The sequence below is a fragment of the Apis cerana genome, linkage group LG2, assembly GCF_029169275.1.
Source record: "Apis cerana isolate GH-2021 linkage group LG2, AcerK_1.0, whole genome shotgun sequence".
Taxonomy (NCBI): Eukaryota; Metazoa; Arthropoda; class Insecta; order Hymenoptera; family Apidae; genus Apis; species Apis cerana.
In genome coordinates, this window is record NC_083853.1 from 15645153 (window position 1) to 15666556 (window position 21404).

General features: G+C 38.8%; 2 protein-coding genes across 7 annotated transcripts; one reads left to right on the forward strand and one right to left on the reverse strand.

Annotated features, from left to right (window-relative positions):
* The first annotated feature begins 251 nt into the window (after positions 1-251).
* LOC107992458 (uncharacterized) lies at positions 252-17377 on the forward strand. 2 transcript variants are annotated; one of them, XM_062071734.1, is made up of 22 exons: positions 255-926; positions 1243-1287; positions 1372-2518; positions 2611-2974; positions 3049-3358; positions 3452-3954; positions 4037-4326; positions 4434-4944; positions 5014-5155; positions 5266-5439; positions 5521-6066; positions 6151-7087; positions 7408-10411; positions 10552-10919; positions 10985-12372; positions 12455-12639; positions 12707-12861; positions 12929-14100; positions 14168-14379; positions 14448-15476; positions 15562-16005; positions 16104-17377. In XM_062071734.1, exons 1-22 carry the CDS (start codon positions 839-841, stop codon positions 16185-16187), a joined length of 13098 nt encoding a protein of 4365 aa, XP_061927718.1. In that variant the 5' UTR covers positions 255-838; the 3' UTR covers positions 16188-17377. The 2 variants fall into 2 exon arrangements, with proteins under 2 accessions (XP_028519954.2, XP_061927718.1); XM_028664153.2 differs by having other exon boundaries at positions 252-926; positions 15562-17377.
* On the reverse strand, positions 16457-21103 carry LOC107993571 (TBC1 domain family member 22B). 5 transcript variants are annotated; one of them, XM_017050070.3, is made up of 8 exons: positions 20950-21103; positions 19981-20151; positions 19318-19874; positions 19110-19240; positions 18758-19012; positions 18423-18672; positions 18068-18291; positions 16457-17965 (listed from the first exon to the last, which is right to left on the reverse strand). In XM_017050070.3, the coding sequence occupies exons 2-8, from the start codon at positions 20061-20063 to the stop codon at positions 17825-17827; spliced, it is 1641 nt and encodes a 546-aa protein (XP_016905559.1). In that variant the 5' UTR covers positions 20064-20151; positions 20950-21103; the 3' UTR covers positions 16457-17824. The 5 variants fall into 5 exon arrangements, with proteins under 5 accessions (XP_016905559.1, XP_016905557.1, XP_061927719.1 ...); XM_017050068.3 differs by having other exon boundaries at positions 19981-20154; positions 20950-21090; XM_062071735.1 differs by having other exon boundaries at positions 20736-21028.
* Positions 21104-21404: the final 301 nt, after the last annotated feature.

Consider the following 21404-nt stretch of genomic DNA (forward strand, 5'->3'; position numbering starts at 1 on the left):
AATAATTCTAAAATAAAAGAAAAAAAAGAACAAAAGATGATGTAAAATAATATTAAAAAATTTTCTGAAAGAGAAAGTAAGATAATAGAAAAAAGTATTACGAGGAACAATAATCATAATGTAAACAATATTCGTACAGAATACGATGTAAGAATCTTAGATAGACGGAAAGGATCGTTTTCGTGGTTATCTTATCTAGTTATGACCCGTAACCTTTAACAAATACGAAAAATAAGAAGACCTTTGGTACTGATCCTCTCCCCTCTGAAAAGAGTAGCAGCGTAGTTAGTTCGATGTCGTCCATTCGGTCAGCGAAAACGATTGGGACAGGAAGCACTTACTTAACCGATCTATCGTGTCGTTGTGCTTCCCATCAAACGAGTATCGCCGCGGCCTGTTTTGCACCCCAATTCCGTCCTTAGTTCGATCTTTCCGCTCGATCAGTGATTCCTTTATACAGTATCTATATATCTTTGATACGATATACCATCTCATCTTTCATCTTAATCGTTTCAAATTTTATTTCATTATTTTTTGATCATTCAAATTTTTGAAATCATTTGATATCCAAAGTTAAAACTTGTAAGGAATCGTGGAGAGTGAAAGAAAAAAGAAAAAAGAGGAGAGAAAAGAAGATCGAAATATTCGATCGAGGAATTCGAACATCGGATTGTATTTCGGTCAAAGGTGTTCTAGTGTTGAATCGCGCGTGATCTCATTCCAGTTTGAAAATTACAAGGAAAAAAGATTTTTCATCACGGATTTAAGGGGATGAAGGGGACGAGCTTATCGATGAACGAATAATCAGATATTCAACTCGGCTGCCATAATCAACGATATGATTTGGAATCAGAAGCCAGGATCGTGGATCCAAGCCATCATTTTTCTTCTCCCGATAATCTGTTTCATTCTCGGTGCACAATCTGGTAATTTTAATTTTTTACGAGATCAAACGAAATCAAACTTATAGAATAATTTATCGTTTCGTTAATATCGGTCGATTTTTTATTTTTATTTTTATTTTTTTTTTATCATTCGGTTATCTGTGGCGCATGTTATTCAACTTTTCTTTCCAAGAATTTATATCTTAGAGTGTGTACGAATATATGCATATCGGTGGTCTCGTTATCTCGCTAAAGTGCAACAAGTATCTATATCATATATATATATATATATTATATTTCTAAGTAAGAATCATAAAACAAGGCTTTGTTTGACTCGATGACAAAATCTCATTCACAGAAATTGTCAAAGAATCAACGTTGTGTGGCCGGGCGAGATGCAAAGGTAAACAATACGTTATCTAAAGATTCTCTAAGATAGAATCTCGGATAAGGAAAAGCTGATCGTTTAAAAAAAATATATTTACAGCGACGGGGAGCAAAAAATTCAAATACGAAGAAAACGTGTCGTATTGGTACAGATATTCGGTAGATGTGAGCACGAATTTGGGTAATTCGAACGCGTCGTCGTTGCCAACTTTGTCGTCCGATTTTCCCGGGAACGAGTCAACGTTACGACTGGACGCGGATTTGTTGATTCGTTTCAACGGCCCTTGCGAGGGTAGCCTGAAGTTCGAGAACTCGAGCCTGAGCCACGATCGACGAAAATACAATCCAGAATTTCCGGACCGAGCCGGCGCGGATTTCAAGGTGAATCTGGAACGTTTCCCGTTGAGATTCACTTTTGACGACGGTCAAATAGACGAGTTATGCCCCGACAAACGGGAACCGATATGGGCGTTAAACTTGAAGAGGGGGGTGCTATCCATGTTGCAAAATACTATGGAGAGATTCGACATGGATCACCACGCCAACGAGCTGGACGTGAACGGTGTCTGCGAGACAAATTACCACTTCCATGGAGCGAAACGAACCAGTCTGATCGTGAAGAAAAGGAAAGATTTGTCGAATTGCGAACATGGGTCGAAATATTTCTCCGTGATCCGTTCCAATTCTTACAAAAGTCCTCGTTCTCGCGTCCCTCGTCATCCTCTTTTCGCGTCTCGCGCCGACTGCGAATTAACGATTGATCGTAAAATCTACGAGAAAATCGTGTGTAAGGAGTGGCACCGATTGCTGCCGCTATCGAGCAACAGTACGGGCGCGAGAACCGAGTCCACGGCCACGCTTCGATTGATCAAAGAATCGAGAAACGATCATGGTTTCGACGATGGATACGAGACGAGCGACGAATACGGGACCGAGCGAGAAGAGGAGGACGAGGAGGAGGAGGAGGGGGAGAGAGAGAAGATTAGTAAATACGTTCGAGGATCGAATCGCGGGAAAAGAAGCAGTTTGTTGTACGATTATTCGAAAACACCGAGGACTATGCACGGCGAATTGAGAAGTTCCAGGGATTTGTTAAAGGCGATGTGCAGATTAGGAATAAGCATGGACGAGTTGGAACAACGATTCTCCGAGGCGTTCACCGCGTTTATTCAATCGGCGCGATTTCTCGATTATCCTTCCTTGTCGCAATTATTCGCCAGAGCCGATGGTATTTGCAAGACCGGCAAGTGAGTAGTGGCCTTGGCTTTATCGATTTTTCACGAAATCATTATCTTGTAATGTACTTATTTCTCGATTTTTCTTATATCTTTCTTTCCAGAAAACACATCGTGAACGCGTTGCCATTCATTGGTAGCAACGCTGCACTAAACGTAATGAGAGATTTGATGATAAAACGATACGTGGATCAAACGACGATCGACAATTGGATAATTGCGTTCGCGTTCATCCCACAACCGGATCGAAACACGATCAACATATTATCGCCTCTTCTCGAGCTTCGCCAATTTTCGGAAACTCAATTCATATTGAGCTATTCCGCTACGATATACGCTTTTTGCTCCAATCAAGGTGTGCAACACTGCATCAATGTCGAACAAGTGACGCGATTTCTCTCACATTTAGAGCAAAAAATCGAGAAGGGTTGTGCACCTCGAACGCATTCGTTTTCTACGATCAAAGAGGTACGTTTCGAGAGCAAATAAAGCTCGAGACACGTTTCGATTGTTTTTTCTTCTTTTTATTTTTGATTTTACAGACATTGGAGGCATTGAAAGCGATCGGAAATATGGGTTTGGAAACGGAGAGATTGTTAAAATTATTGAAAGAGTGTACGGACGACGTGGGAGGATTTCTGCCGATGGAGATTCGCGTAGCGAGTATCGATGCCCATCGTAGAATGCCATCTTGCGAGAAAACGCGAGACCTTTACTTTCTGAATTACTATCGAAATTTTACTTTGGATACTGAATTACGCATTGCATCTTACCTGCAAGTGATGCGTTGTCTCGATTATAACGTCGTGAAAACGATCAAACACACTTTGAAGTTGGAGGAGATTAATCAAGGTATTTTTCTTTCCTAATTTTTTTTTCCTTATAGAAATCGACATTAAAAAATCCATGTTACATTATATGATTCTCGAATCTCTTTGCCCACAGTCGGTACATTCGTTTGGAGCCATTTAACCAATATTTATAATTCTGCTTCGCCGACCAAAGTGGAAATTCAAAGTCTGTTAACGGATCGCGATCTCGACGATAAGTTCAACAATGACAGAAGAAAGTTTTCGCGGAATTACGACGGTTCCTTCTTTTCCGAGGAGTATAATTTTGGCGCCAATTATCAAGGGAATCTAATCTTCTCTCCTAAATCCTATATACCTAGATCAATTACGTTTAACCTGACTTTCGATCTGTTTGGCGAATCTGTAAACGTTGTCGAAGTGACGACTAGACTCGAAGGTCTTGAATATTACGCGGAGAAATTTTTCGGCCCCGATGGACCGTACAGTAACGAGAAAGTATCAAGTTTCTTTCTTCAATTATTCCGAAGCTTCAGAGCAGCCCCTGAACAGAAAGAGGATTATTGGCAACGCGTGAAACGGATACCGAACGTTATCGACAATAATTTCAACGAGCCAAGAATCAGTCTTACTTACAAGGTAAAAGGGGAGAAAAAAAATATTTGACGATCGTTCGAGGCATCATATCCGTCGTAAACGATAATTTTTCGCTTTCGTGCAGGTGTTTGGGAATGATTTGAAATATTCGACGTTGAACGGCGATCGTGAAATTAGAGAAGCTTTGATACATTTGAATCCATGGGAGAAGTTTAAACAAATCATTTCTGGGAAAGAAATTCACCACGAAATAATGTTCTTGGATTTCACTTATGTGGTTCCAATGACGACGGGACTACCGGTACGTTTGGATCTTGCTGGCTCTGCGGCGTGCAATTTCAAGATGTCAGGATTATTGGATACCAGAGCGATCTCCAAGGCGGAAATCGAATTTATCAGCAACGTTGCACCTAGGTATGATTACGAATATCTACGAATATCTAACGAATATCTAATGCGTAATATGTATCGATCGATCATATTTACGTGTTTGATTACTTTTTTCCTCTATATGTGTGCAGCATAAACGTTGACATGACCGGCAGCATGATCGTGGACGCCTTTTACAAGACGGCCGGAACTAAATTGCGGACAAACTTGTACTCTTCGGGTGCTGTTCAAATCCACCTAGAAGTAAAGGGAGTACGCTCGATCAAACTTAGTTTAGGTCTACCGAATAAAAGGACGGAAATGTTCTCGATCGCCACCGATATTCTTTTGACGAGAGGCAACGGGGCCGAGCACGAGGAAAAACCGCTCGGAGTTCTAATCGCTGGCCAGCACAGCAACGATCGAAGTTTGACGCGGTCCGTGCCAAAAAATGTGATCGCCAATACGAGTTGCACTTGGGCCGCTCTTGACAGATTAGTAGGATTGAAGCTGTGCCTCGATTATCAATTATCGAACGTGACCAAAAATCCTAACGCGTCTTACTTTATTTTGAACGGTCCCGCACTTTTCAAGATTGCCTTGATCAAAGCTGACCCGACTGCCAAAAATTACTTCTTCAAGTATACGTGGGAGAAGAACAAGGTATCCTCCTCTCTTTTTTTTCTTCTATTCGAACAAAGCTTTAACGTTTCCCCCTCGTTTCCATCGTAGGACGAAAATATTTTTAAAATCGCATACGATACGTCTGGATCGCAAGTGAACAGGGAATTAAGCGCAATGATTTCCTTCGATGCAAAAACTCACAATGTTACCGTTTTATTGCGGTCCGCTGGAAATTCTCTGGTGGCGGAAGGTAAATGCCAATTATGCTCCTTCGCAATAACGAAAAATTCTTTCTGTTTCCATCCGATTAGATACTCGATACTCGATACGAATTATTTATAATATAATTTTTATTTTTAGGTACTTACAAGAGCACGGAAAACGAGACGGTTGTGGATATTGGTTTTGATATAAATGGTACCAAGCATTTGGACGCGAGTTTGGGTTACGCGATTAAAAGATTTCACTACGGATACACGTTTGCCCCTCAAATGCATCTGATCGTGAACAATGAACTGATCGCCGCTCTCCAAGGTTTATCTCTATAAATTTTTGCTCTTTTTCGATTTCGAAAAATTGAGAACGCAATTTTCAATGATTGATCGTTTGTTGAAGGCACGATTCGAAATGCTTCGAAAAATAACGTTTCCCAATGCAACGTGGATCTGACGTTTCAAACGAAAAAGGTGTGGAGCAAACTGGTAGGTTACATCGCTCGCAGAAACATAAGCTTGACCAGCTTTTTCAACTTGGAGTATCAATTGCAAACAATGCCGAAGAAGGAAACCGTCCGTCTCGAGCTGTCGTCCTCGAATCGTTCCTCGAAAACTTTGACGCATAAAACGATCGATCTAAAGTTACATTCCACCGCGTATCCACAATTAAATACAGTGATAATGGCCTGGTACCAGCAAGCCCTCGGCCACCTCGAGTTGCACGCGGAAGTAAATTCGAGCCCATACCTTATGGACGACCGTCACAAACTCACCGCTCAATTGATCATTTTTTATTCGAAGACGTATTTTCAAAGTCAAGACACGAAAGTGAGCGCGTTAATCGCCATAACGAAACCTATTCAAAAATTGGACGTCAAAGTGAAAGTTAATCACTACTCTATGGGACCAGACTCGAAAACGAGCTTCTTGATAGGATACGCTCCAGGTCTGTTCCAATCATCTTTCTCGATCCGATTCACCTCTCAGATTCATAATTTCTCTTTTGTTCAATTGATCTTTTTTTTTTTAGGAAAAGAGATCAGTTTAACGATGAACTTGTTGATGCCACGTGGCCTAACGTTCGCTGTAGAAGGCCACGCGAATTTGACGATTCCAAACTTCAATTCGATGCTGGTCGACGTACGAATCACGGAGAGATCGAAGCGAATGTACGAGCTTGATCTTTCAGGAACTTGGTTCAGCGGGCACAACGTGACGGCGCGGGGCACATATTCGGATAGATCGGTGGCAACTGTGGTTAGCCACAGTTTAAAACTCGTCTTGAAATCCCCTAGTTTCATCAACGACATTCTCGTCCATTGCAAATTGTATCGAAATTACAGCGACATCAGGGTCGATTTGCGGGTGGAGCAGGTGGATCGGGATAAGTACGCGTTCATCTTAAATCACACGGTGTCGTCGCCGACAAACTTGATATCGTACGTGGAGGGAAGGTATAAGGGGAGCGTGTATTCCGTGACGACAGACGTGAATACCGAGCGAGAGATTCGAATGGAGATACACTTGGACAAATGGCGAGACGTCCATCTCGCGTTGACAGGTATCAATGAGAGGAACGAGAAAGGATTCGGAGCGGAAGTGAAATGGGACGCGAATCGTGATCCCGCGTTGAAGCTCGCCTTGTTCTCCTCCTTAAATTGGCAAACGGTTCAATTGCCACCGGCTAATAATCTCTCCAATTTGGAGGAACAATTAATCGAGAGAAACGTCAGCGCTATAGCCACCCTCACGTATCCGGGCCGCTTCGTTGTTTGCTCGTGTCAGGTAACGGCGCGTGATTATTACGATTACATCGTAGACGCCTCGCTCGATTGGAATCCGGAACAAACGATCAAATTATTTATCGCGACGGAATACAAGGTGAACGAGATGACCAGGTTTACCAGTTTGGAGACACGATTGATCACACCGTTTGAAAATTGGAAGAAAACTGCTTTAAGCGCTAGGCAAGTAATTGGAAATTTTATTCCATTAATTTTCCATGTATTTTCCCTACGATAAATTATGTATTACGTCATTATTACGTATGTATGTCAGTGATGTAAAATTTAATAGTTGAAGTTACTTCGATAATTTATTGCTTAATAATAATAATTGCAAATAATTGAGATTATATAAGAAGCAAATTGATTGTAATATCCACGAATAAATCGTTATTCGAGCGTTTTAATAAATAATTACTCGAAGTAAAGTTTTCAATCGAGTTAATATCCAACTCTGATACATGTGTATAATAGACGGTTGATCGATTCGTATCGTTTCGCAGGTATACGAAGGAACAGAATCGGATAAAAATGAGCAGCAGCGCGTATTGGAAGGATTCGCAACGATTGATCGCAGAGTTGGATGGGAGTGCGGAAAAACACGACGATGTTAGAGAGTGGAGAATCAATTATGGGTTAAACAGTTCTGTACAATTTATTCCATCCACTATCGTCAACATAACCCACAAAATAGTCAATTCGGAAATCGCCGACACTCGTTTATTGGCGAAATATCATCTGGATAAAGTTATCAACGCTTGGAGTATTTGGTATTTGGACAAAGAATCGGAGAATGTTTTCAACTTGACCGGCAATTTGCATTTCGAATCGCCGATAACTCGTTACAAGATGACCGACATGAGATGCCAATTGCAAGTGTTACCGGATTGGAAGTTCCTAGGGGCGACTAATTTGAATCTGGACAAGAAAATTTATACCGGAAGATTGGTCGGCGATTTGTATCTTTTGAAGGAATCCATGGTGGAATTCAACGTCACCACTCCTTTGGAAAAGTTTTCTCTCGTGCGTGGAAGATTCGGTCTCTCGGAGAAGAATAAACACGTGGTCGCGGAGATAGCGACACCTATCGGCGATATCGGTTTCGAGGCACTCTGTCAATTCTTCACGCCGAATCACGATTTTAATGTCCAATTATTATTGGCAACCCCGTTGGAAATGGTTCGTAGGTTACTCATGATCGCCAAGTTGAACGAGCGAGAAGCTGATTTTCGTGTCGGGTACAACCGCATTGTCGGTGGATTTCAAGGTATTTGGCATTATCGCAATATCACTGATTTTCATTACAGATACGTATTATTTACGCCACTCGATGGTTTCGAGGAGAGCGGAATCGTTGCCAAATTGATCGCGATAAACACTCAAGATAATTATTTTGACATCGATACGGAATTCTCTTTAAGATTGTCCGATAAAAAATTGGGCGAGACGAAATTCGGTGTGAGAGCCAAAGCTGGTCCAAAACCTGCACCAGTCACTATACCGATTAAATCTCCGATTATCACGGAAAACAATCGCACAAAAATTGGAGAAACGCAGGATTACTCGCAAGAACGTGGCACTAACAGGGAGATAACCGAAGGAAAAAAAGATACGATCGAAGAGGAAGAGTTAGAAGAAATCATGGAAGAGGAAGAAGAAGAAGCTAACCTTCATTGGCACGCGGAAATCGACGTTTGTCTCGCGATCGTCGAACCTATCGAAGGAGAACTGGATATCGATAAGGAAGGATCGACTTACAAGGTTGCCGGATCTTTGAGATATTTCGATAAAAAGATTCTATTGGACGACACATTCTGGATGGAGGATCTCTTCAATATTAAAAACGAATTGAACGTGATCGTTCCGTTCAAGTTCGTTAACGAGATCGTTTGCGTAAATTCGTTCATCGTTGATCTAGAGACTATCGACTATAAAATGGAAGTGATCGTAAATGTGCGACAAAATACGACTTGGTACGAAACCGGATTGTTCGTGATTTACGCGTATCGCGAGAACGATTCGGACGACTCTCAGATGCACGCGTTACAATTGAATTTGAAAACTCCTTTGGAATCTATAAAATTCGTTCGCACGAGTACCAGTTTGGACATCGATGAGAACATTTACAGGGCAAAAGTCGATATTCGCGCACCGAATAGTACGATCGATTTGTTTGGAACTCTCGAATCGGAAGAAACTTTAATGGATACAAGTCTCGTTATCGAAATCGATACACCACTGCTCAAGTTACCGAAATCCACTGTGACCGTTAAACGTGAATTTACCGTGAAAGAGAAATACGCGAAAGTGACTTGTGAAGTAGCCGAACCCATCTCGCTTTTCTTCCAATCGAGCTGGTACGCGACGGAAGATCATATCAAAGCTCTCGTGGCTTTCAAATCTTGGATAGAGTTATTGAAAAATATCGAGGTTCAGCTTTCTTACTCGAACATGATCGTGAGCAACGGTACCGCGAACTTGAACATTTTAGCGAGACACTTGCTCGATCAGCAATACAAATTATCGGGAAATTATAGCAAAGATGGTATTGTGAAAGTTGAAGTGTACACTCCTGTTTCGAGCAATAAACCACATTTCGAGTTTCACGGCGAAACCGGGAAAATGGTTTCGAACGATTCAAAAGTGCGCGAATTTAACGGCCAATTGCATAATCGTGTAACAACGGAAACGCGCAGTGTTTCTGGTACCTTTGAATCGACGGAAAATGGTTGTTTGCGTGCTCTTAACATAACAGTGTGGCCAAAGGAAGGTGAAATCGATAACAAGAACGTGATACGCGTGGAAATGAAAAGGGAAGAGCACGGACTGAACGTTGATTTGATAGGCCACGCGATAAACGGATCGATCGATGCAAAATTAATCGATTCTTTGAATTGGGATGTGAGAATCGATGCGAATATCCTTAAATCGTCGGGCGAGAAAAATCGAATCGGATTAATCGCTTTTACGAAGATCGAGAAGAACGGTAATACGACGTTATACGTTAGCGCTGAAACACCATTGGCCGAGATTCGAAACGTGAATTTGGAAGGAAGCGTGTTAATGTCGAACAACAGCGGTGATGTTCGGGTAATTAATTGGTTGAACGAGCAATATCGATACGCAACCGTTCAATGGAAATTGTTATACATGGAGGATTTATTAGGAAGAGTATTGATCGGACATCAAGGATTGAGAAACGCGGAGGATAAAATCGTCGACAGTCGATTATTTTTCAAGAATCCTCGTCACGCGTTCAGGAATGTGGACGTTGGTTTCGATTTGGACGTCGATCGCGAGAAATGGAAATTCGCGGCAAACGCGACGATCGGATTCCGTAATCACGAGAATATCGACGGAGTGTTCACCGTTAGATTACCACCTCCCAACAACGACGATCATCGTCTTCTCGTTAGCTATCACGGCAACCAAGGCGTCAAAGATGCGTCTTACGTGATCGGCTACAACGCTTTGCGCGCCAAAGTCAACTACGCTTCCGATGGCTCGGTACGTTCTCGTGTGTGTGTGTGTTTGTATGTGTGCGTGATCAACGTATTCTCACGATTTAAATTTTATCCTTTTCATACTTGGTCGGTACGGTAGATCGAGTGTGGTGATCAAATGGTAATAACGATATGTCTGTACAGATACACATGGATACGGGAGACATCAACGGACACATTCGAGCCTCTTGGGGAATGTTACCCGTTCAATCCGTGAATAACGTGTTCAATTTAAGCTTCGACAATAAAGAGATCGAACTGAGATATTCGCTGTATACTCCGAAATTCCAACAACAAGAAACGTTAGTTTTCTTGTTCGATTATAACGCTATGGATCAGTCGAGCGACAAACGGGCGATAAACGCGAAACTGTATTATCCAGCGAGCACGCGCATCGCATCGGCAAACGTATCTTACGAAAGTTTGATGAACGTGAACGGGACCATCGATTCCATCTTACCTCTGGCCAACGTTTCGCAGTTAGGCTGTCAATTCATCGTGTTCACCACTCTGTAAGTGAATCTTTTGTCGTTTATTCGTTTCGATCGTGAATAATACATTAACATGCGTGTTGCAGGCAACGAAACAGAAGATACGCGAAAGTGTATTGGCCGCAGAACATCGCGATCCTCGACTCGGATTACAATTATCGGAGCGAAAAATTGAATTCGGATCTCGAAGGGATATTGCACGCGGAAATTCCTTTGAACACGCGCCATGTCGGTCATCTGACGTACGGTTACAAGAAACGGCCGCAAACGACCACCGGTTATTCCAAATTAACGTACAACGGGAATAACGTTCTTCACGGTCGATACAACTCGACGAGCGTGTCGAGGGCCGGTTTCGAGAAAGATCATACGCAAATCATGATCGAGAACTCGTACAAACCGATAGGTATCGTTTATATAAATAAGTACGAGTACAGCGCAGGGAACGAAGGTACGAATTACCCGACCGTGGAATTCAAACACGTTAACTTGTACCGATTGGATAACGAAACGGCGTTCAACGTGGTGGGTGAATCGTGGATCAAAACGACTCACACCGGCCAAGACATCCGTTTGAAGGCGATACACTCGAACAAGACGGTGCAGTTGAAGACCGAGTATCAAGTTTTACCTGGTGAATTCGAGCAAACCAGCTGGTTCAGTCTTGCCCGTGACGTTTGGATATCCTATTCCATAAACATTTTGAACAAAACGACCGAGGAGGTGGAGAACCAATTTCTGGTTTTAAACGTATCTTACCCTCGGAGAAATTTCAGTCTCGATGGTTTTTATTGGATCAACAGCGAGAGACTGGAGTCCGAGTTGAAACTCGACTGGGACAGAGAAACGGAAAGGCCTAAAACCGTCGGGGCGCTATTCAACTGGAGAAAACTGTCATCGAGCGATAAGAACGACGTGCATCAGGTGGCCAGCTTCGCTTTGAGGCATCCCAGCTTTTCGAAGCAGGCCTGTTTGACAGGCGAGCTGGCGAGAATTAATTCCAAAGATTCGATCAACTTTACCCTCACGGCTGATTACTCCACCGACCCGAGCAAATTGTTCGTGCTATCCGCGACGTTGAAAAACGAAAGTGATTTACCGATTCTCAACAGATACTCTTATCGGATAAGGGGTGACCATCCAAGCACGAGATTCCATTTGAACGTGCACGGATTCGTGTTGAAACATAACAACACGTTATTCGTGATTAAGAACGATGGAAATTACAAACGCAACTTTTTAACCGGAGACACCGGAAAATTAAACGCGAGGCTCGATTTAACTCGCGACGAACTGTTTTTCCAACGAGAGCATAACGAAGCTGCGAAATACTTGAACGTTCGGTATTATTCGTTCGATGGTCGATACGTTGTTAACGGAAGTGTCGCGAACACGCCAAACTTGAACGCTACCGGCGCCTTTTTCCTCGATCCGGATGAAAAATTGACGTGGATGATGGTCAACTACACTCCAGGTCAGTGCATCGATTGCCTTTCGATTAATCCATTTTATTACTTCACAATTCATCGATTCATTCATAAAAATTTATTCGACAGATGCCGTGGAAAGTTTACGAATGTACGGCAGAATTCCCGATGCTCGGAATGCCGTGTTCAACATTTGGAGAACGTACGAGGACGATTTAACCGTACCCGATGTCTCCTTTTACTTGAAACTCAACCACTCCCGACTCGTAACATCCACGCTACGCTGGAGACCCGAGCTCAAGACCGATATCGTTGTACGTTGACTTCCTTTTTTTTCTTTTTTTCACTTCGAGAAAAGATTCCAAGTTTTTCTCGTTGCAGGCTCTCGTGAAAGGGACGGCGATAGATGCGTACGATGGTATAAACAACGATATCGATTACTGGAAGCAATACGTAAAGAGCGAAACCGTGAATATAGTTTCCGACGTGTGGGACGATGCTCAACAAGATCTTCAAGAATTTCTCCAAGATTGGAAGTGAGTAATTTTAACAGCTTTTCGCGATTGCATTATCGAATGACTAATGTTCTTTTGTGCATCGTAGCAATCTGAACGAGCTTCGCACGGATTTGGAGGAGCTGAAGATTTATTTGAACGACTCTTACAACGCGAATGACTTTTACATCAAGGATATCGTACACTTCGGGATATACGTGATCGACGAGTTGTCGTTACGAAGCCACATAGAATCCTTGCCAAGCATCTTGAACGAGATATGGGAGATAATGGGCGAATCTGGGCAAGCGATTAGAAACTCGCTGCTCTGGGTGATAGAAACGATCAAAAACACGTTTAACAAAATCCCCGAGTTCGTCACCGCTGTTCTAAGAGGTGACATGATATCCGAGCTGGCCACCATAATCGACAAGATGCTCGAAAGGTACGACAAGTTCGTGAAAGATCTCCACGTGTCGTTCATCAAGTACATAGGGAATCTATGGGAGCAGATGTCGCAGTCGATCTCTCAACAATGGAATCGTTTCTTGCTGATGGTGGAGCCGCTTTTTATCAGATTTATTCACTATCTCGAGACAGTTGTCTGGAAGGCGAGTAAAGAAGTTGTCGATTTTCTTTACGATCGAAGGAACGACCTCATCGCCTCCCCCTATTTCGATCGTTTCACTAATCTCACTCAAGACATCGACAAGTTTTATCGAGATATCAAAGAGAAAGACATCGTGACCAACGTTCAGAAATATTCAGCTTTGACGATACGATTCTTGAAGGATAGATACTTCACCTTCGTCCCCTTCGGCAAGGAATTGAAGGACGTGGTTGAGGAGATCGTGTCCGAATTGAAAGAATTGCAAAAATTGCCTTCCATACGGTACAGTTTAGAAAAGATGCAACAGATATACGACAGGGCGTACGACGTTTACGAATATTTCGAGATTCGGGTAAAAATCGAAAACGCGATTCGACTGATTCACATGAAATTGGTGGACGTAAGCCAGACAGCTCTACAGGCTGAGAACAGGTACAGGGAAGCGAAAACGAAGTTCATCTTCGATCCTAGACAGGGTTTGATGTGTTTGGAACAAAAACTTCCCATGTCGTGGCATGCGTTCAATCAAACACCGGAGTTTCACGAGATTCCTGAAATCAGGGCCATTTCCGACGCGAAGTCGTACTTCACTTTCTCGGATGTGTCCTTCTGGAGCCTCTACCGATACAAACCGTACGTGGATCCGTTCAACTGGCTACCACCGTTCAGAGGTAAGGTGACCACTTCGTTTGCTTCGTCTCAATTTTTGCTCACCAATTTTGAATTTTGAATTTCAAGCCCAAGCGATGATCATCGGCTTGCGACACTTCATCACCTTCGACGGCCGACACACGGACTTCGTCGGTTCTTGCACCTACCTGTTGGCTCGTGATTTCGTGCGAAATACCTTCGCCATTCTCGTCGAGTATCAGCAACGATCCGATCGAATTACGCGCAAGATCATTATCTTGCTTGGGAGAGACGCCCTCGAAATAGATTTTTTCAACGACGTTAGTATATTCAGTTTCAATTCTTCTCTTTCTCGTTTATAAATAGCAAAACGTTTATATTTTTGCAGAGTATCAAACTTGCCTCGGAAAAATCGGCCGGCGAAGCGAACGATCTTGTGCTTCCGATCCAACTGGAAAATGGGACTACGTACGTTTATCAGGCGGAAAACGTGGTTACCGTGGAACGTAGGCAAAATCAATTTCGACTCGAGTGCAATTTAAAATTCGATTTGTGCACGCTAGAATTGTCCGGTTGGTATCACGGAAAAACCGCTGGTATTCTTGGAACGATGAATTACGAACCGACGGACGATATGACCGCGTCTGACGGAATCGTGACGAAAAACGTGACGGCGTTTGGCGAAAGTTGGTCGATCGATCGCGAAGATTGTCCCGCCGGGAGAACGAAAACTGGTTCGACCGCCAAATCGGAAGATATTGATTCGACGATATTGGAGTTTTGCGATACCTTGTTCGTGAACAAAAGTTCGGAGTTCGTCAGCTGCTTCGACGTGATCAAGCCCAAGGAGTACTCAAACATGTGCGTGACGAGCAAACTTATATCGGAAGCTTGTACCGTGGCATTATCTTACATGCAGATTTGCATGTTCCACGACACGTATCTCAGAATACCGGACGTATGCAGCAATTGCAACATGGTGGACGGTAATCAAGTGGCAGAAGGGCAATTCGTGAAATTAGAAGGTGATCGTGTACCCAGCTCGACCGACGTAGTGTTCATCGTCGAGGGCAAAGAGTGCAATCGGAACGTGAAAGAGAATCGTAGCATCGATCAGTTGATCGGCCAGTTGAGCAAAGAATTCAGGGATCAAGGTTTGACGGATAATCGATGGTCTTTGGTCACCTTCGGAGCGGACGGTGTTTTCGATCATCCGAGAAGTATAGTTTTCGACGGGCAAATATTTACCAAAAACGTGGCGCGATTTACCGACTTTTTCGACCACGTGCCCGTTGGCAATGGGAGTCGCGATATTTTTGCGGCAATCGCGTTCGCTTCGAAACTCGTGTTCCGAGCCGGTGTATCCAAGACTTTCATCTTAATGCCTTGCTCGCATTGCGAGCCGGAAAATCAAATGGTACGAAATTCGATTCGTTTTTAGGTTAAGTCGTCGCCTCTCCTCTTTTCTCTTATCGTTGAAGAATTTTTTTCCTCTCTTCCAGCTGGACTATTCAGTGGTGCACGAAGTATTATTGGAACACGATATCACCCTTCACATATTGATGGACGGTGATTTTGAATTCGAAAAAGAGAGATTGAATAAGATCTTTTACGGACTGGACGCGACGAAATCATATACGAAGAAGGATACTAGAACGTTAACCGGCGACACCGATTTACGAAGGCAAGTGAAACTTCCAAAAAGCGCGCTCGGCTACTGTACACCTTTATCTTTGGAGATTAACGGAACTATATTCAGCGGTGATAAATTACGCTTCGATAAATTAGCTTCGATTAAAAAATTCGCCAGCGTCTTTTCGAAGAGAGTAGCCTTGACCGCGCAACCTAATCCTTGTCAAAACTGTGAATGCACTGCCGATAATAATGGTGTCACACGAATGGAATGTATCCCCTGCATATATCCAACTCCGATTTCCGTCGACTATGTGAGTTTTTTTTTCTCGAATCATTTATTTTTCTATTATTTTTATATCTCACGATATATATTCGATTCGCACATTTTTTCTTTTTTTTTTTTTTTTAGGAAATGTTCAATCTCAACGATTCGTTGGCATCTCTACAACCATTGAATATCGATTACGGTCAAATCGATATCGATGACACCTGACCACGATAAAGAATCACGAAATGGATAAATATATCAATCCTTCTTTGTTTTTTTTTTTTTTTTTATACTTTTTTCACGTACACTCGACGCGAAAAACTTTTATCAATATATATGCCACACATATATTTCGACGATGAGTATTCAACACGTATTGTCAACGTATACGATAGCATCGTATATTTAGCAAATAATTGCATATATCTGTATAATGATATTCGATTATAATTTTCTCCGGGAAATATTTCGATAGGTATATATAGATGCATAGATAAGAAAAAGACAGTCTCGTTTTTTTATTAATCAACGACGCTACACGCTTCGGTGTGTACAAGTTTGCAATTAAATAATTAATAATCGGACAACGAAAGAACATTATTCTTTTAGATTTAATCGATAAAAATATAATGATCGAATAAATAATCATAATCCATTGGTTATCGGTTAAAAGTATAACTTATCTTATAGAACGGACATTATTTTTCTTTCTCTTTATATAACTTTCGATTGGTTATTTCCAACATATATGTTGTCCGACAAATGTGTCTTTTTGATATACTTATACTCATTAAATTATCGTGCGTTAAATTACTCGTTCGTACGTCAATTGGATCACCGATAAAAGATAAATATATCTCACTTTTTAGTTACTTCGTAAGATGGCCGTAAAATAATTAAGAATAAACGTACAAATATTTTAAAGGTATTTAATAGTCTTTCCAATTACGTCTTTATCTTTATGGCAATGCATAACATGGCAAAGATTTCAAGATCTTCTCTGATACGAGATTCTAAATTCTGAATGATCGCTTTTACTTTTAATAAACATCTTGAAATTTAAAAAAGAAAATTGACAAAAATAGAAATAATATCATTGTAGCTTATATTCTATTTATACGTGTTTTGTATATTGTAAATTGTATATATTTCCACACTCTGCATACTTTCGTTTCGTTTAAATTAAAAACACAATTCCATCGTTGAGCGAACACAAATTGAAAATTTATACGAGTAGAAGAAAACTTGTAATCGCTACATAAAATAACAATCGTATAATTGTAGCTGGTTTATAAAACCTTTCGCTTATTTATGTTATTGATGTACACAATAATCCTAAATATATTATACTCAAATGTAATACGAATCATGAGTGATGATCGATTCGCGTTACATTTTTTATAATTCAGCTTGCATATATATTTTTTAATTAATTGAGAAATGGCGGGAAAACTTAATTCCGATTACTTTAAAAATAGTTGCTATAATAATATTTATAATAATAGTAATAATAATAAAATAATAATAATAAAATAATAATAATATAATATAATATAATATAATAATAATAATAATAATAATAATAATAATAATAATAATAATAATAAAATTTATAAACACCATTTGATTTTTTAAAAACATAACGTAAGCATAGAACTTTCTCTTTGAACTACAGGATAAAGCATTTAAAAATTAATAACTTGTAATCAGATAGAAAACAACCTAAATTAATTATGAGCCACCGAGTTGTATGATATAAACGATGATGGTAAAAATAGGCGTATCGATTTAGCACAAAATCATTTGTGCCAATGTTTCTGATCCCGATTATAATACCGTTATCTAAACGCATCGCAAAATGGTCACCTGGTATCATGAGCTTGCAAATGATTGGGAGCATCTGCAAACGTGAATTTTAATTTGTACGCTTCCGCTACTAATATTCCTATTTCTGAATCTGTCCAATTTTGTGTAGGCAGGTTTTGTAGCATTAACATCAGTCCCTTTAACAATAATAATAAAAATATTTTTTCCACATAGTGAATAATTAAAAAATAATTTTATCTCGAATTATAATTTGTAAAAATATTATAGTTTCAACTTACTTGAAAATCTGGTTGCAATAAAAGATGACGTCTCCAACGAAGAAGAAACGCGGCACATACGTAAAGTTGAAACGAAGCAAATCGGTCGGATTCCGCTAGATAAGTATCCCATAAACGAATTGTACAATGAAGAGGGATTTCTCTTGTTAATAAATTATTCATCCATCGAAAGGAAAACTGTAAATAATCTACGCCATGTTGATGTAGATGTTGATGCAAAGGCGCTAAAAGAACAAATTATATGCATGTTTAATCGAAAATCAAATACGATAGAAGAAAAAGAAAAGAATAAAAGATTTTAAACGATTGATTTATATACATATACACACACATATATATATATATATATATATACCATCGATTCTTTGTATCAGTTCTTTCAACTGATTTACTTTGTGCTGAATGCCTAATTGAGCAAAAATATAATTATCTTGAATACCATCGAGAAATTTAGATAAACACCAAAAACTATCTGCTTCTATGATATCCCGTTGTTCTTTTTTTAATGATGCAACATCATAATTTTCTAAATCCTGCCATGCTGATACAGGTACTGCTTCTTGTAAAAATACAAGAAAGAAAGGTGTCACTAGATCATTCATTCCCTAGAAGGCATAAGAGGACAAGGATGAGAATAAAATATTAAAATATAACATAATAATAATGAAGATAACGACGAAAAATACATACTTGAACATAACCAGAAGCGGGATGTCGAATTGCCCAAATATAGAGTATTCTTTCAAAGATTAATTGTACCGTTGTTTGTTGAAACAATGAAATAAGTGGTGACATTCTTGGAATGTCAATGTGTATTTGACGATATGTATCCTGGAATCCTTCATCTCGTTCAGTATCATAATATTGTTTCACTAAATTCCAATAATCTAAACGTTTACGTTCTAACACGTGTTGTCTTCTCTCTAAATTAGCTGGTAAATATTCCTATATCACAGAAATACAAATAATGATTTAATATTTTTTTTATGAAGTTTTGTTATTAGATATAAAACGTACAGCATAGTTTACCTTTCTTACTTACAGACAATAACCTCCATGTAACAGATCGCAACCTTGCAGGTATTCCAGACCACGATAATTGTCTCAATTCGTCTAAGTTTAATACAGAAGCTTCCAGAAGAGACTGAAATTTATCTATTTTACTTTCCCCATCTACAATTAATAACAAATCAAAACTAAGAATACATTAAGATCGATTGGATATATAAAAAAAATTATTCCATAAGTACCTTGTTCTTTAGAAGGTATAAAAAATTTGGTAGGTGCGATTGTTTGTCTCAACGGTTGCGGCCTGCCTGGAAATTGCGTCGGTTTATGTTGCGGGGAAGCACCGTATTTAATATCTGTATCTTCTGAGGAATGTTGACTATTATTCATTTGAGAATGCGTAGATAAATTAACATTTCGCAAATGTAACGGTTGTACGGCTAATCTTTGAAGAGCTTCTGCTCGTTTTTCCTCAGGAATAATTTCTTGAACGCGTTGCGAAGGTTTTACATTTGTCCCCGAATCTATACACATTTTTCTTGATCTATGACTATTAATAACGCTAATAGCAGCAGAATGGCTAACTCGTTTTGATATTTTTACATCTGAGACAGTGCAAAATTCATCATCTCCAGAATCCCAAGCATCATCTACGCTTTCTTGAAAATCTTGAAACGATGTGGATCCTCCACTACTTCCCGATATTGTTCCACCAGTAGATATTATATTAGCTGAACTACCAGACATTAATGTAGCAGTACTTATTTTACCAAGTTTGCCATCTTGTTTGGGACTTGGTCTTTCATTGCGTAAAATATAAAAAATTATATTATACTTAATAATTTATATCAAAATTTAATTATAAATTTATTTTTTAAATATTAGAAACATATTATTGTACATACCTGCCTGGAACAGCACGGGTATTTTTCTTCCAAAAAGATTGATGGCTTTGATAAATTTCACCTTGGTGACTTTGATTTTCCATAGTTATAACAAATTATGTTAACTAGCATTTGCCACCTTTCTTAGATAATTGAAAAAACAATACAAGGTCCTCATTCCTTTAGAAAAAACTACTGAAACAGGATTTGATGATATGTTTATTAAAATCCTCTTCTTTTTTTTTATCATTATTATTGTTACAATGAATATTTTAAATTACAAAATTCATATATCTCATTTTATATAAAAACATAAGAAAATAATTAATAATATTATGAAACTTACGTAACTATTTTATTTTTTTTTAATTTGTATTATATTACATTATATATGTAAACTTTAATATATTATATAATATACATTATATACTATATAATATATATTCCATTATCTTATAGTTTATCATGATAAATATGCATATTAATAATTAAAAATAATATATAGTTATATTAATATAAAATAAGAAAAAAAAATCTGCTCATATATATACATATATATATATATATATATGCATGTATGTGTGTTCGTATGTGTGTGTGTATATAAACACATATAAAAATTACATTAGGAATTATATATGATATTTATAGAAAAATATTGCATTATCAAAGAGAGAAGTCTATAAATATAAATTTTTACTTTCAAAACAGGTTATGTTACAGATTATAAATATTTTGATTCTAATAAGTGAAATAAATAAAAAACATACTCTTACATCTAAGAATTTTTAATGATGTAGTTCTATTAATAACGAATAAGTTAAAAAAGCATTTATCATCAAATAATGTTTAAAGTATGGAACACTGTGCGCATAAAAAGAGTTATTTTAGATTTTCAAGTTTTAATATAGTTGAGATTTCAACAATAAATAGTACAATAAACGTATTATCATAAAACATACGTCATAAGATGACTATTAAAGAATTTACCAAATATATAAGAAGTAAATTGTAATAAAAAATTTTGTCCTATGTACATTCACTGTTTTTGACGTACGACACGTCTATACTAGTGCTGCCATCGACGAAATGGCTAAATTAAATTTTTCATATATGACTATTCATATTACTATATATACACATCGATTCATACATAAATACATTCTATATATATATATATATAAATATTTGAAATATTAATAATAAGTATATATATATATTTCTATTAAAGCTTTTATTTACCAAGAATTTAAAAAAAAAGTTTAAAAAAATTAAATATTTGTAATATTTATATGTAATATATATATATTACATATTTTTCACACACAATATACACACACACATGTAAATTAAACCATACGAAAGTATACATTTTATAAAGAAACTTTATATTTAATTGCAAACATAAAATATAATAAAAAATATTTCTTAAAATACGAATATAA